At 28.4% G+C, this 17,485-nt stretch overlaps 1 protein-coding gene across 8 annotated transcripts; it reads left to right on the top strand.

Annotated features, from left to right (window-relative positions):
• Positions 1-1,427: 1,427 nt before the first annotated feature.
• Positions 1,428-15,708, top strand: LOC107172400 (uncharacterized). 8 transcript variants are annotated; one of them, XR_016189850.1, is made up of 10 exons: positions 1,428-1,894; positions 6,336-6,418; positions 6,482-6,833; positions 6,904-7,028; positions 7,086-7,275; positions 7,340-7,560; positions 8,381-8,476; positions 10,752-10,880; positions 10,978-11,136; positions 15,319-15,708. XR_016189850.1 is itself a non-coding variant. In XM_089217735.1 (8 exons), the coding sequence occupies exons 2-8, from the start codon at positions 6,356-6,358 to the stop codon at positions 15,322-15,324; spliced, it is 1,053 nt and encodes a 350-aa protein (XP_089073861.1). In that variant the 5' UTR covers positions 1,429-1,894; positions 6,336-6,355; the 3' UTR covers positions 15,325-15,707. The 8 variants fall into 8 exon arrangements, 6 of the variants coding, with proteins under 6 accessions (XP_089073861.1, XP_089073856.1, XP_089073860.1 ...); XR_016189851.1 differs by lacking the exon at positions 15,319-15,708 and adding an exon at positions 13,253-13,693; XM_089217735.1 differs by lacking the exons at positions 10,752-10,880; positions 10,978-11,136 and having other exon boundaries at positions 1,429-1,894; positions 15,319-15,707.
• Positions 15,709-17,485: the final 1,777 nt, after the last annotated feature.

The following is a 17,485-nucleotide window of genomic DNA, read 5'->3' as shown; positions in this document are numbered from 1 at the left end:
GGGGGGCCCGTTGAAAATCTCGCTCCCGGGCCCAAATTTTGAAGTTACGCCACTGTTGAAGATACAATACAAAATTGTTACAAATTACAAACTACTAAACTAACGATGAGGCTTGAGGTTATAATTTACATATAATATAGACATTTATAGAGCAAATATCTCGGTGATTATGAACGAAAATAAATCATTATTTACGATTCCGTCGTATTTTCCTATGTAAAAATGAAATGTGTTGCCCTTCGATGGTGGGGGTAACGTCAAACGCGACGGCTCGTTTTCACGGCCGAGTCCGCGCTCCAGTATAATATCTTATCTATCTCAGTGACCCGGCTTTAAATATATTTTTATCCCAACAAAAACACTTCGTCGACTCCGTGTAAAAAATTGCTAAGTAAATATGTGATATCATAAATAAATGCTAAGTTAACTTAAATTTGAAAAAAACTAGTAATTTATAATACTTAAACATTATAAAGCTGTGATATCAAGAATAAATGCTAAGTAAATTAAATTTTAAATTAATTGATTCTATCTCAATCATTTATTTACTTGGCTAGAATTTATTTTCTTTACAAATTAATAACTAAGACTTTTTTATAAAACAAATTTAGTATCATTTGTCATGGAAATTTTTTAAATAGTCCAGTTATGAATAGACATGTTTATTTATCGAAATATATAATTCTAGCCAAGTAAATAAATGATTGAGATAGAATCAATTAATTTAAAATTTAATTTACTTAGCATTTATTCTTGATATCACAGCTTTATAATGTTTAAGTATTATAAATTACTAGTTTTTTCAAATTTAAGTTAACTTAGCATTTATTTATGATATCACATATTTATAATGCTGAAGTCTTATAGATGACTAGTTTTTTTTTACTTAGCAATTTTTTACACGGAGTCGACGAAGTGTTTTTGTTGGGATATCAGTCGTTTTTTTATAACATATTTGTATGTACTGGCATGTAATATGTCATTTTTTATGTTTTTATTAATTTATTTTATTATTATAGTTTGTTTATTTAATATACTCTAATTTTTTTTTAAAATCATATTCAATTTTTTTTAATCATTGCTAGCGCCTAAATACAATTTTTTTTTATATATATTTACAATAACTATTATATAGCTGTCTGTGCTCACACCACTTCAGCCAGCCACTTAGCCACCTCTTATTATATAGGTCAACGGCCTATATTTGTCACCGGCCGACACACACTCACACACACATACATTCACGTGCGCCGTCTGTTATTTCTGTCAATTTATGTTATGTGTTTTTAATTATTATATTTATATGTCATCCCTCTCTTATCGTCGCCGTGAATTATTATATAAGTCACCTGCCGACGCACTATCAGCCGCCGCTTAATTACCGGTCTGTATTATTATATTTTATTTTATTCACGTCGGTACGATTGTGTTAGTTGCAATAAAACCTCCGGGCAGGTCCGTTTAATAGTATCAACGCAGAAGTGCAGCAATTGTTGTAATTTATTATATCATATACGTGTGTGATGGCCGTTTTATATTATACTATAATCGTGAGGGCGCGAATCGCCACCTTTTTTATATTTTTGGTTATATGTTATAGGCGCTAATCGCCTATAGATATTATTATATTTTATTAATTGTCTGTAAACTTCGCTTACGCGAATCGTCCCGTTCGGTTCACGTATTTATTATATTGTGCAGGCGCTAAGCGCCATCTAATTATTATATTGTGAGGGCGTGAATCGCCACATTTATTTATATTCTTCACAGGCGCGAATCGCCACTTTTTATTATCTTGTTTACTGTATCGATATAGTGTGTGTCGTGTATTGTTATATATTATCATTATAGCTAGGTAGCAGCTGGCCAGCAGAGCACCGACAATAATTATTATGTGAGTTATTTTATATTATTATTTTATTTTAAGGATTATATTGGTATTATTACTATTATTATTATCAGCTGTGCGCCTGTGCCAAACTATATTTTACCTGTTGGGCTATAAAGGAGCCGTAGCTATTATCTTTTATATATTTTATTGTTGGGCCAGAAGGGCCGAAATTGTATATTATTATCTGTTGGGCCAGAAGGGCCGTAATTTGATTATTATTATATTTTATTCTCCATTACCAAAAACCGTGTTACCTTTTATTTTAATTTTAAGTATACACACCCACACACCCACCACACACTAGCACTCTCTGGTCTTGCTCGGCGACCCCGTCCACTTCCTTTGAGTTGCTACACACATATACACACATACACACGGTCGGTCGGTGTGTGAGTGCGCCGCGCGAAGTATTTGGTGACCGGGCGTCACGGCCTATTATTGTGTCGTTCCCGGCCCGTACAATCATATTCAATTTTTTTTTCCATTATTATAATATGTACATTTTTACCCCCTCGAGGCCATCGTTCAAAACGTATTGCAATGTAATTACATCGTAGCCATTTATTTATTATCTTTATTAAACATTCATCCATACACATTGTATTTGTCGTTTTTTTTTCTCAATAATTTCTCCTTTTTCGTAACTTCTGTTTATATGTTTTAGAAACCATTTTAGAAATAAAGAATCACAAATTATAATATAAATAAATAATATAGCAGTATAGCTGGTAGTACGGCCTACTACAACTACAACAAATAAAATGAGATAACAAATAAAACGTAGTTTTTCAACCGGCGCGGCGGCGGCTATACGCATCTACATCGAACGTCGTCAAAAATATGAATGTCATGACAAAAAAAAATTTAATTTAAATTTTTTATTTTGTCATGATGAATGTCGATAACAGAAATTACGAATACGATAAGCAAAGACGCGGGCAACGGCGGGAACCGCAAGTCCGCAAGTCGCAACCGCTGCCCAGTGTACGACCGCGACGAAAACGTATACGGTCTCGTGCGCTGCTGCGTGAAACGCAAGAACTAAAAACGGTCGAGCACAATATCTTTTTATTTTTGCTTCAAAAATACTTGACTTTTTTGCTAATATATTCGTTATTATTCAACCAATTTTTTCGAAAATGACAAAGGTATAATCTACTAATCATGCCCTGGCTAAAGAAAACGGGCAAATTTACACACATTCAATGGGCAAACTCTGGCTCGTGTAATATACTACGGTAGTGACCGCTTCGCTTTTTTTTTACTTAGCTTCGCGCCACCACCGTCGCGCTGGATTTGGAACATCATTTCATTTTATACCAGTTACCACTTACCAGTGAACTTATCACTTTAGATAAAGATAGACCAAAATGCGTTTTGGCGATGAACAAATTTGATATGCCATTAACTATTAACTACGACAGGTAATTACAAATATTACAGTAATTGGTGCTGCAATGTGGGTGAAACATTAAACCACAGAACAATTAAAAAGATTAAACTATCCTCTGGAAAATGTAAAGTATGCATTAACTATGTAAAATTAAACATTATCAATTTGAATAAATTAATCAATCAATAAGTTTTGAGTAATAAAAATATTTTGAATATTTAAATTTGGCGGCAAGTAATGTAATTTGTTATAGTATAAATTATAGTACTGATATAAAACGTTTTTTCTGCTTAATCCAAGGCAGACGTTTACCGTCCGGCACGGTTTAAGATAGAATGGTTAAGCCATGACAAAATATTTATTTTGTCATGGGTTAAGCGACGAGGAACCAGGGATATTTCGGCGGTAGAGTTTCTTATCAAAAATATGAAAAACTCACTGCCCCGTGGCGCAATCTCGGATCTACTACATTACCACGATACTCTTGATCACGGTCTTAAGACCGTGCTCTTGATATTCTTTAAATTTATTAAATAATAATAATTAATACTATATTATAATATTAAAAACCTAACCTCACATTAATAATGTTATGCTGTTATTTACAGCATAACATAATGATGGTGGAAAAATAAATCATGCACATGCACAGTATGAATGAGATTCATTCCTGTGTTGAGACTATGAACTAATAAATAATAACATTAATAACTAACTAATAAACAATAAAAAAATAATAATCGTGGTTTAGACGCTCCTGATATCACGATGTCTGTAATCGTGGTTATCAGATTTTATTACTTATCACTTATCAGGATCCTCATAACCAACTTTACTCTTTGGTCGAAGAGGTAAATAACTAATAACCGCTAACCGCTACCGCGTAGCCTTAGATCATATTATAATATGATCTAAGTATAATATGATCTAAGCGCGTAGCAAGTTGCAAGTATAATCTTTCCGTGATATTCGTCTGATATCATTATATAATTTTCGTATTAGTTATCTGATTATTAGGTATTGATTGTATTTTTTGTTTTAATCATTGCTTAAGTTACCCAACCTATCTATATTAGACTATACGAGTTAACAATTTTATTATTATAATATATAATAATATATTTCTCCCCATCGCTGATACTTCGCAAGTCAAAGGAGCCAACATCCGCATTTGTTTTATTTTGAATTTTTGCTAATATCAATTGTTGTAAATTCTGATAGTATTGTACCTCATTTTACATTTCTAATGCAATAAAATTTATCTTTTTGCTATTATAGTTACAGTTTATAATTGTCAATTACAATGTATCATCAAATGTAATAAAACATCTGTTATTACTCATTTATTAATAAAAACATTTTTCAAAATCTCATAATCATTACATAAAAAAAAAACTACAAGATGATTTAATTGACCATTTAACATAATAATAAAAGTAAGTGGTAAGTGGTAAATAATTTGTATTTTTAATATACATTTTAAAATGTCTTTTTTTTTGCTGTCAAATTATTGTATATCTGTATATAAATAATGAATTCATGTCACTCATAACATATTTTGACTCATATGTCACATATTACAATTGTGAGATCTTTAGATTAACCCATCACACACCACATTTTACCTCCAGATCAATTATTATCAGAATTTTTAATGTATACATTATTTTTTAAAATTTATCTTGGCTTTATACTTTAATATGCTATTTAAAGTTGTTTGTTATTGCTCAATAAATAGATTATGTATTAAAAAAAATAAAATGATGTCTATTGTATGGCTGGTAAAATTGCTTGAACATTTATACAAGGTCCCTCGTATCAATTGTTATTTAAATGCTGACACTTCTGTAGTGTAGATTTACACTCATTTTTTTTGTTTTGAATTTAAGTACCTACCTATAAATAACTGTTCTTAAATAGAACCTTATATTAAATTCAAGATTTAAGTATTATAGAAACTTATTTAACTGTTGTTTAAATTTTCTTTCATTGTACTCAATGTTTCAATGACAATTTTTTATATATATAGGCTATATTTTTTAATCTAGGTATTTATAGGCAATTAATTTTTTTTTTATATTGGTAAAAATTTAGACCTTCAAAAAGCTTGAAATTGTAATGTAAGATACCACAGCAATTATTCTTTTAGAAATTTAAGAATATTTAAAATACATTAGCATTATTTTTTTTAATAAGCCTTTTATGTTTAAATGTTGTTAAAATTGAATATTTAATCGAGAATAACAGTTTTAGTTACTTTGTTGTAATTCATAAATAGTATAAAATATTATTCCTGATAACTTTAAAATTGTGCCTATATTTATTTCGTTCTCACTATATTATATATTGGAAATTAAGCGTAAATCCTCAAACTTTTTTTATGATTATTTTAAGTTCAACCTGTCTGCAACATAAAACACATTTTTTAATATAATATTAAAATTTTTAATTATAATTAATATACAGGGTGATTCTTTTATCAAACAACACTTATTATTTAAAAAAGTATTGACTTTTTTCAAAATGTTTTTTACATAGTTTCAAGTTGTAAAAAAACCAACAATTTTATTAAAAAATTATATTTTTAAATATTTTTAATCCTTATCATTTTTTAAGTTTTTTACTTTTTTGAATGACTACATAGAGTTTTAATTTCTGTTATTGTAAATAATAAAATTTAGTTTAAGTTTATATATCTAGTTCTCAATCAAATAATTATTATATTAATAAAAACTATATAATTTTTTCCAGAAAAACTAAAAATATAATTTAACTATTTAAAATTTAAAATTACAGTATAATATCTATTATTATTTAATATATTTAGTCTAATTACCACTTTTAAACTTCAATATTGTTATATGCTTTTTTAATAAAATAACAGTTAATATTTATGCAACATATTAAAACTATTATATATAATAAATAAACAAATTAAAACAATATTTTGATACTTACTATCTCTTTAAGCTTTAGTACAACTTTATACCTAACAATTTTTGCATCTGTTCTATACCTTATATTTATTTTAATCATGTGAATTTTTTTAAGGTGTATTTCCAACAATAATAATGCCCAAGAAGAAAATAATTTATCATGATCAACCTGTATCGAAGAGACCTCATAGAAACATGGTCAGTATTAAATTACCCATTAAATTAATTACATTACTTCAATTAATTTTTTTTTTACTATAGAAACCAAAAGTAGTATTTGATCCATCTGATACTCATATACCAAAGAAGAGAAAAAAATATTCTCTTACAAATGAAAAGAATTTAAAATCTACTACTGTAAAAATAACTACAAATGATAGAAGAAAAAAACAAGATACCATAAAGTCAAATGTTTCCCCACAAGATCTACAACTAAATTCGGTAACTGAGGTAACTGAATTATTGGATTCAATGTCAACTGAAATCAATTCTGTAGATCCAATACATTCAACAGTAAAAAGTGTCACTCAGGAATCTTCAAAAATTTGTTTTATTTGTTCAAAAATTCTAGGGAAGGCGGAATTAATTGACTGTCCAATTTGTTTAATTAAAGGTGGTAATAATTTTTATACATAAATTTCATTTCTTTGTTTTTACTACATTTATTTATTTATTTTGTATAGCTCATAGACACTGTTTAATAGTTGATGAGCCCACGTGGAAATTTAAATTAAATTTTTGTCCTTGGTTCTGTAAAAAATGCAGAAAGCAAAATTGTATAAAATGTCTCAATGATGAATCTCAGTCGGTAAAATTAATAATTCCTATTAATAACTATAAAGATTTAATCATAAAATTTCATTAGAGGATACAGCGTCGCTGCATAACTTGTGAAGTTGGATTACATACCATTTGTTATAAATCATATGACATTAAACCATTACAAAAAATAGCAACTGGTATGTATGTATGTATTCCTTGCATGACTTTGGCTACTCAAATAAACCCAGAAGAAGAAGAAACAATAGTAAAAGCAGAAAAAATTAATATTGACGGTAAAACTATTCAAATAGATTATAAACTATAATATTATATCAATTTTATTAAATATAAATTTAGATGATGTTGAGTCATGCACTTCGAGTATTGCGTCTATTTCATTTGATGAAAATGATACAGATTCAAAAAGTAATAGATCTTATAGTTCAACAGACTATGAAAAAGATGATGAATTTCACAATAATAAAATCCCAAATGTATCAAAATGGACTAAAATTCAAGTGTTTGATTATTTAACAGAGGTTCTACCCCAAGAAATTATTGATAAAATAATTAAATATGTAAGATATTATTTATTTATTTATTTACACTAACATTGTTATAATTTATACAATCTATAAGTTATTATGATAAAGTTAGGCATGTGTTTACCAATCTGCTGCACATTAGGTGTTGAGTGGATCATTATAATGTATATTTTGAGTTTTAATTCAACAATATATCATTGTATATAAAAAATGATTCTGAGTGAAGATGGTCAGTCTATGATCTGTATAATCTCTATAAGTATATTTTATGGTATGTTATTTGATACAGAAATTTCTTTTACAATTTGTATCACAGTAGGTTGATAACAGTTTTGCTAAAAACATTTCATTCATTATATTATTAATTAAAATAGTGTATACACTATTTCTATTATATTATATTATTGTTATTCATTTTTGAGTCATTAAGTTCTTCATTACCACCTTACCATCGAAAAGTGTGAATGTTGTAATCCATGGTGTTAATAGGTAATAGCTTAAAATTAATCTAAATGTTTTAAAAATGTCATTGTGTATTTATTATGAATTATAACAAAATAACTGACCTTGATATTCTTTGTTAAAATTTAAACATAAAATATGTATAAAAAAAAATGTTGGGCTTGGTGAGGAGCAGTGGTTAAACGAATTCACTAATATGTGCTGCATTGTTTGACGTTATAGGGTTCTAGATAGGTTCGGATCAACTGTAACTTTCAAATAAACCCAATTGTTCTAATTGGCTAGAGTAAAAAATAAATCACATCATTGTAAAATCAATACGTTCATCACATTGTTTCACTTAAAATCTAAAATAGGTTACGTTGTACTAAGAAGTATTCTATGATTTTAGGATCTTGATGGTGCTGCTCTATTATTACTTCAACGGACCGATATTGTATCAAACATGGGTTTGAAACTTGGATATGCCTTGACATTTTACAAACAAGTGAGAATTTTACAAACGCAGAGTACAATTAGTCGCATATTTTGGGAATAGTTATTATTTCACCCAACATCTGCTTATCATTGATGATATAAAATTCTGTTATTATTTTGTTTATAGTGAATTTGATACCTATCTTTTGAAAATGTTTGAAATGTTTATGTAAATATATATATAAAAATAGTATATATATTATACAAACTACTCCTTGATTATCTATGTTAATAGTTCTTCGTAGTTTTTAGTTACTAATTTGTAAATGGGAATAATAGGATATTAATATAGATTTATTTTATAATGATGACTGATGAGTATACATATTTTTTAAATAAACTTTCTTTATAATTATTTAATAACGTTATTTACTTGAGCATTGATGGACTTTCGGTCCTTAAATTAAAGGGTTACGTGGAAGATAAGATCTACCTTTTAATACTAATCAATAAGATATTTAAATATAGTATGCAGTATTTTCTATAATCTGTAATAAAATGTCTTCCCAATTGTTAAGTTAGGTTAAAAATATATTAAACAGTATACACATTGTGTTTGAGTGTCAAATTTTTAAATATAATTAAATTTATATTCTATTGCACATTACTTTATTGTTACTCATTTATATAATTACTTTTAGTCTAATTGTGTATATATTATTATTGTTTATTATATTTTGTTTTTCATTAATCGGTAAATATTATGCCTTTGTCAAATTAGTTACAACAAGCAGAAATAATAATCCTACATGTATTCTCAGCCATTTAATGGTATTAAATTAATTTGGTTAATGATGTATTATATAAATTGACCATAAGGATTCAGAACATTTTTTATCAAATAATGCAGCAATTCAGCACGATGCTGTAAATCGTCCACCGAACCAGTTCAAAGTGCAAGTAATCAATTTTAAAACTGTTTCGACTTAGGGGAAATGACTTGTTACTGTGTTAGTAACGTGTCATTCATGTAATTTCATATACAATTATAACCGAAAATCACTTTATCGCGCTCACCAAATCGACATGTTATTTCATGTTTAAAATTTGTTGATGCTTGTTGTACAAATAATAGCGCGTGCACTTCTTTTTTCCAATTGTCAAATGAAAATACAACCACTGAGTACCTATATATTATTATAAGTGTATGAAATTGTCCAACTAAATAGTAGATAACATTAGCTAATTAGCTAGTGACTGAAAGTGTCTGGTATTCAAAAATTTCACCGTATTAAAGATACAGATATGTAAAGATGCTAATTATTTAGGTACTTTAATATGAAATAAAAATGACTAGGTATTTGTAGTAATGGCTTTACATAGAAGGATTTTTACTGATTAGGTATTTACACACAAACACCTCCCAAAATCGTACAACACTGTATCTTGTCAACGGATTAATGAAAAATTAAAATTTCAACGTGAAAATTCATAGTAAAAAATGGCCTTATTAGTTTATGAAATTTTAAGCATAGATTTTCATATGAAAATTAAAAGTTGATAATGGTTTTTTTAATAAATATAAGGGTGAAAAATATTAAAAATTATATAGTTCTAGAACAGCGTGGATCTAAAATTTTGAAAATGAAAAAATTGAAAAAAATAAACAGATTTTTAAATAATGAGTATTGTTTCATAAAAAAAATCACCCTATATTATTATCTTCATTTTTCACATGCATTGATGCTATCGTGTAATTGTGCTTGTAACATAGAATCTATTTTATTTTTATAATATTTTTATATTTAATTAAGTTCCATATTAGTGTCTTACTATGATTACAATATATTTTATAAAATAATTATAATACTCTTTAAATGTCTAACTATAATATGTGTTACTTAGATTTTCAAGATCATTGTTATTTGATAACACACAAAATACACATTATTATATTTTTAATTTCGTATATCGGAAAAATTATAACCAATCAATAAATAGTATGAAGTAGGTGAAGTAGGTTTTTTGAGTTCGGAATTAACTTCAAAACCGATTTTGTTTTTGTCAAGGCTAGGCATTAACGAGTTAAAAAGTTAAAGTTAAGTTACTTTTAACTAAGTTACTTAATTAGTTATTTTTATTTTCATAAGTAATTTCTAATTTAACGAGCTTCTTTCTTTTAAAGTCACGTTAATTAATTAATTTTTCCTTTTATAAATTTCATAGATTTAAAATTGTGTTTTAATTTTAACAATTCATCTACATTATGAATTATAATAATATAATACATAAAAATTGTACTACTTTTTGTCATTTGTCAAATGAAAATGTATATTATGCTCTAGACGACTCCATACAGTATCCAAAATACAAAGTACAGTAAACAGTTTTAAAAGTTCAAGTACCTATACAAGTTTACAAATTGTAAAAGTATAAAGAACTTTTTTTTTTTAGTAGTACAAAATTTTTTATTAGTAAGTACTTGTTAATACACATTAAAAAATAAATTATACCTATACATACAACCTACTAGTTGTGCAATTTTGTTTTTTTAATATTCATTTTGAATAGTTCCACTATGAAGGACATACGAGGCTGAATTCGACATAAAATTTGTTGAAGTCGTTGAAAATCATAAATGTATATATGACTATAATATAAAAGAATATGCATCTAGAGTTGAGCAAGATAGAGCTTGGGAAAATATTGGAAGAGAAATTGGAGCCATAGGTTAGTAAATTTGTTTAACTAAGCCATTAAAAACAATATTGAACAAGAATTATATTTTAAATTTAAATTTTGTATTTTTACGTTACGCTTTATGATTATACTTATTCGTAATTGACTAAACAATATTTCATATTACCTACATATAAAATTAAATAATAGCATAAATGTTTTGCCAAGGTAGTGATGCATATGGTTTTAAAAAATAATTACATATTATACTCGTATAGTCGTATCTCTCGATTCTATAACAGCATTATTATATGGTCTTGTTCTGCTTCTATTTTCTACTGGGTTAAGTTGAGTTTCACCACTGTATCTTGTGGTAGATTCTTGTAGATCTGCGGGAGTTGAAAAGATACCATCGCGTGTTTTGTTAATTATTGACTATGGTTTGGAACAGAAAGGACAAAGTTTGATGTGATGGGGGGAAAGGGGTTACACAAATTGCTCACTACCCTCAAAACTAATTATGTATTTGTGCCTTTGCCATTGGTTTGAAAATAGCAAATTAGCAACGTATAGAATATTTTTGATTAAGTTGGAGGAGAGGCTAACTTCATCACCATATTTTTCTACTAATTATTATGATAAGATTATAACATTTCATCGCTGTTCAATCTGTAAAAAAAAAAATAAGAAATATTGATATAAGTATAACTTTTATTGAAAATGTGTTCAATTTTATCAAACATTTTTAAAATTGCTTTAAATAGTTATACAGAATTATTTCAGAATCTGTAATGAATACAAATAATAAATTTTGAATAAAAAAATATTATGATTTATAATATATGACATAAATCTTAAAATACTTATTTAAGTTTATAATTTAAATTGTTTTAAGAGCATATTAAAAATGAAGGATAACATAATCTATATTTATAGACCTTTAAGCTATAAGTACTAAAAATAACAAAAGTTAGATACAAATGGAATAGTTGTTTTGAAATTGAGATATAGAGGGTTAACTGCATATCAATGAAAACAGTCATTACTAAAACTAAACAAAGATACCAATGTCCAATGGTAATCATTCTAAGGCCTCTCAAGTCTGATGAAATAATTAAGTATTTCAATTCATAATTCCGCAAAGAACCTACTAAACATGATATCATATTCACAATTCCTGATTTAAAAAAATATCAAATTAAATTAAGTAATCCATATTCCTTATTTCATTATACATATTACGTGTAATTAAAATTCTAAATCTGATATTGATTTCTTAGTTTTGTTACGTTTCTAGAAAAATGCCTATGCTAAATAGTAATACCACAGAATAACCATCGAGTGTAATGAGCAAGCTACTAAATAACTACTATGAAGCACTAACTTCTCCTCTTTAATAAAAAATGCCTAATCTCCTACTTCTAAAATATTACCGAATCGTGAATTAGCAGTTAATGACGATGAGCTGTACACAGTTATTTCCAATAGTCCTTTGGGGTAGGTAAGCAGTATCATCGTCAGAAACTATAACAACAAAAACAACTGTGGCATTGATACGATGAATTCAGAATAAAAATCATTGAAAAGCAGTCTTCTTCATATATCTGAAGGCGTATCTGTATACATGATTCCAAATAATATAAATTAATAAAGATGTCAAAAGATCAAATGAGAGCTGTATTCGGTGCTAATATAATATTAGTTAGTCTAAAAACATGACAGAACTAATGAATTAATTTTACTAGTAGAAGGTATTATTCATTTTCAGTGTCAATTCATTGATATATTGAAAGTTGTTAATTTTAAAAACCAGGGATAGAATTATAATAACTATACTAAATTTATAATAGTTCTAAAACTCAATATTGCTAATGCTAAATCTTGAGGTTTTACAAATTGTTCAAAGTGGTTTTTGAGTGGGAGAAATGAGGCTTATTTTCGTTGAATTATAAATTTCTAACCTTAAAGTGCAACCACTCCATCTCATCAATTACAAACTCGCCTAAATTCTCTCTCACAGTGGTTTACCAACTGGAAAATAAAAATCAATGAATCCAAGTCCTCTTTTGTGACTTTCTCGCTCAGACCTCTAAACTGCCCAGCTGTAACAATCAACAACATCATGATTCCTCATAGTAGTAAAATATTTTGGTCTTATATTTGACAGACGCCTTACCTGGTCCTCCCATCTTAAAGACAAGCGTAAGAAACTTAACTCAAGACTTCACCTGCTAAGGCCACTGCTTCGTTCGAACCTTACCTTACCAATAAAAATCTTCTTCAACCAATATGGACATACGGTATAGTAATCTGGGGTTTTGCTAAGAACTCGAACAAGAGAACTATACAAGCTTTTCAAAACATCACTCATCGGTTAATTACTGGTGCACGCTGGTTCGTTTTGAACAAGACCCTAAATTCCGACCTCAAATTACCTTCCATCGACAATACAGCTGCTATCTACTACAAACACTTCCACACCAAACTTCAAAATATTCCCAACCAACTAATCAAAGAGTTAGGTTTAGGTTAACCATCACTAACACTTCCAAGTAACCCAACCAGACGCCTCAAGAGGAAATGGTGTCGTGACTTGATAACTTAAGTGAAAACTTATAAATGTAAGAGGTGTCACAAATGTGTGATTTCCTCCTCATGTGACTATTCATTGTTTACTGTAGTAAAATGTATTATTAATATTACTTATTATACATACTGTATAGATTGTAATTTTTCAAATAAAGCCAATTATTTTCAAAAAAAAAATTTTGTTAAAGTGGTTAACGAGTGGGGACTAGTGGCTACTTCAGAAGCAATGAGAACAATATTTATTAAATTTAAAAATCTGAAAATTAATACGTTTATGAGACAGAAATAACTATTCTAACAAATTAAAGAATAGAAACGTTTTATTTTTCTCCTGAACAATCAGCATTTTTGACTTGACACGTTTCTCACAACGTCCGTTCAATTCATTATTGAGTTATTGTACGCTGTACCGCCGGTACCGATGTAACATCAACTCGCATATTAATCAGATTTTACGTGTTCCGGAACTACGATAGTATCTTTAGATATTTAGCTTTCCCTAATTTTTTTCATCTAAGTATATAAAACAATAATAATGATCTAATATTGTAACCACCCGTTTACTGTGATTATCTTTTTTATTAAAATATAATTTGATATTAATTTATACGACAATATAAACATATGGTTTAGTCAAGTTACTATCATTAAAACTCATTCTTTGGGTGCTAATAATATATTTTTGTACATAGAAAAAGACCTTTTCACGTCAACCGATGTAATTGGTACATTTTCCAATTGGTACCATTTCAGTTCAACCCCCCCCCCCCCCCCGAAATGAATGGATGATTAATTTAAAACGTAATACTTAATAAAATACAATAAATAATTATTTAAAAATAATGGTAATTATTCTTATTTTTTCAAACCCCCCCCCCCCCCCCCCTGAAATCTTTTCCTGCGTCCGCCCCTGATAAGCTCTTAATTTAATATTTTCGTCAGTCATAAGCACATTTTCACAATGACAAACACAAAAAAAAAAAATATTCATGGTTTTGAAGAATTTTTGTCAATATTTGAACTTCAAATGCTAATATAAAAAAAATGGTGTGGTCTATAAATAACTCAAAAAAAGTTAAAAATTTTGAAAATTATACTGTATATAGATATCACTACCATGAATTTCAAGTATTTACAGTTATTAGTTTTTGAATTACAACCATATAAAAAAATCGATTTGGTCGAAAACTGGTTTTGCGTAAAAATTCCCGTTTTTCTATCATTTTTTTATTGTTTTTCTCGATTTTTTTGATAACTGTTGGAAAATGTTTACTTTTGATCTCTATAATGCACCAAGGATATTCACTTTTACATCGGAAACCACCCCCAAAGTTTAAAATCGAAGCATTATTTCGACTAGTTATGCTGCACACAGACGCAAAAACAAAAAAAAAACACACATCATTGTAAAATCAATACATTCATCACTGCGTTCAGAATCTAAAATCAGGTTTAGGTTAGGTTAGCAAAAAAAAATTTAATCCATTAATATCAGAACGAATTAATCACACCCCCTCAAAAGAAGCATTTGCTACAAAATCCGAGCCCTATTCATTACTAATCAATATTTGACCAAAAACAAAAGAATTTGAAAATTAAAATAAATACCTAAATATAATTGTTACGACCTTATGCTTTTTATAGGACTAGAAACGTCATGTCTTCTTTTCAGTCATCATCGAAAAATCGTAAACCGTCATTACATGAACTTCAAATGGCGATGGACAAATGTCAGTCGGATTGGGAACTATAAGATCAACAAGATCAAAAAGAGCATTGACAAAACTAAGCAGACTTGAATTGTCTTACCCTCACAGCGATTTGATGTCAAGCCAATGTTTTCAAAACCGTCTGGTCGTCAAAACTAGGATCTAAATTGTATTACATTCTAATACTATATTATTATATTATCAAATTTGTTTTTTAATAATAATTGTTCGTAGATTATTGAGACGAATTATATATCAACATTTTTAATAATTTTTTTTAATTACATTATTATGTCTTAATTTAACAATTTCATTTCAGCATCAATTAATCAATAATTAATACTACATTGAAAAATTATATTAATAACTACGTGTACTCAAATAGTTAATTTCCCATTATTGTTCATAAAAATATGTTAAAAACTAATTATTGTAAGTCATATTACATAATATTGTATGTAGGTAGCTTATTTGAAAACGTAATCATATAAGTGAATATATAATTTTTAATCATTTTAATATATATTATATTTACAATTTTAAAAATGATTGTAAATAATAATAACTATAACTCGTTTTATAGTATAGCTAATTAAAAAATTATAAAATGTATTTATGTTAAAATGTTGGCTCTTGATACCATTGTATTTATCCACGTGGCTCGTAGACGTATTCATGTTTGCCATCGCTGTTATATACAATTAGTGGTTTATATTAAATTGATACAATTGTCCTGCAAAAATTTTACTGCATTATTGGGCATGAAACAAATCGAATAGAGGAGCTTATGCAGGACGGTTGACTACAGGTAGAACAGTGTTTCTTAACATTGACTTTACCATCCTCTAGTGTGTATTTTGGTTTGTTAGGGGGGTGGTGAGCTTTCAAATGCGGAGTAAAGGAAAAAATATAAAAATTATCAGCGTTATTTGACACATATTATCGTGTTATAAATATTATTTATTTTATGTATAAAAGTTTAAATTAGAGTCAAATAATATTTTTATTTTATTTTAATTTAAAAAACCTAATCATAAAGGTATGAGATTTTTTTGTTGGTGATGGCTGAAGTTTATAGTCCTTGCAGTTCTAACACGGCACACGGCCCTTCGTATCGTGATTCGTGGTTGAAGCGGCGCGTGTTGCACCGGACAAACACTTGACTGACGGTGTCGAGTTGCGGGGGCACAAATATGCGGCTAGACGAGTCGTGATTTGCCCCCGGTGGCATATTGGCATTCTGGGATCGGTCTCGGCACTTGTATTCTACTACGCATTCTCATTTGTCGATTTTAAATTTCCACCAAGTTTAAATATAGTTAACATATATAGGTAGTTATCATAATATGATTGATAAAAAGCATAAGATAGCAAATACCTAAATTATTACGGTGACGTACCTGTTAGAACCCCGTCACTTAAATCCCCGGGATCAAAATGTCACTAGGGTATTTAGTAGTCGGGGTATCAAAATGACTAGGAGAAAGTAATGGACCATAGGGGATCTAGTTGTAGAGACTCGCCTAACCTAACTCTGGTCACTCAGTAACCAGTGTACCACGAGCGTCGTGTACGAATTTCGGAAAAAAAATCCCCCGACGAACGACCGCGGAAAAAAAAATCCGCCACCCTAGGAAAAAAAAATCCCCAGACCGCAATATTACTCACAACCTCTTGAAAATGGTTGAACATATATTTTTAAACGTTAATTGTTATCTATAATTAGCTCATTATTAATATTTAAACTAGTCTTAAGTACACTCGGACATTTTAAAGAACTAAATTTAGAACACCGCAAACGTATACAATTTGAGCACTCTTTTTGAAAATGATAAATAAATCCGATGTGCGCAGCTTTAGGTTTTTTACCATCAGTTTAAAAAATGTCCACCGTTTCCATAGCGTTGTCGTTCTGTACTTGTGTAGTGTGTGTTGTGCCCTAAATGTGTACTGAGACCTATAATATGTGGTGCACTGAAAAACGTTGCTAATTTTTATTGTACAATAGAATGTTTCATGTTTGAACATGGTCATACCCTATACCCACTTATTTTAAGATAGAGAGTATCAAAATTATGGTAGTGAGCCCATTACAGATAAGA

The sequence above is a fragment of the Diuraphis noxia genome, unplaced genomic scaffold, assembly GCF_037042655.1.
Source record: "Diuraphis noxia isolate RWA-SAM2 unplaced genomic scaffold, SU_Dnox_SAM2 contig0001, whole genome shotgun sequence".
NCBI classification, from domain to species: Eukaryota; Metazoa; Arthropoda; class Insecta; order Hemiptera; family Aphididae; genus Diuraphis; species Diuraphis noxia.
Note: the sequence above shows the minus strand (reverse complement) of the source record. Positions and strands in the feature narration are given on the sequence as shown.

Bases quoted from the DNA above. Each gene is read 5' to 3' on its own strand.
- LOC107172400 (XM_089217730.1), top strand. From the start codon at position 6,356: ATGCCCAAGAAGAAAATAATTTATCATGATCAACCTGTATCGAAGAGA. The intron at 7,029-7,085 runs GTAAAATTAATA...AAATTTCATTAG, and splicing joins TCAATGATGAATCTCAGTCG to AGGATACAGCGTCGCTGCAT. The intron at 7,561-8,380 runs GTAAGATATTAT...CTATGATTTTAG, and splicing joins TTGATAAAATAATTAAATAT to GATCTTGATGGTGCTGCTCT.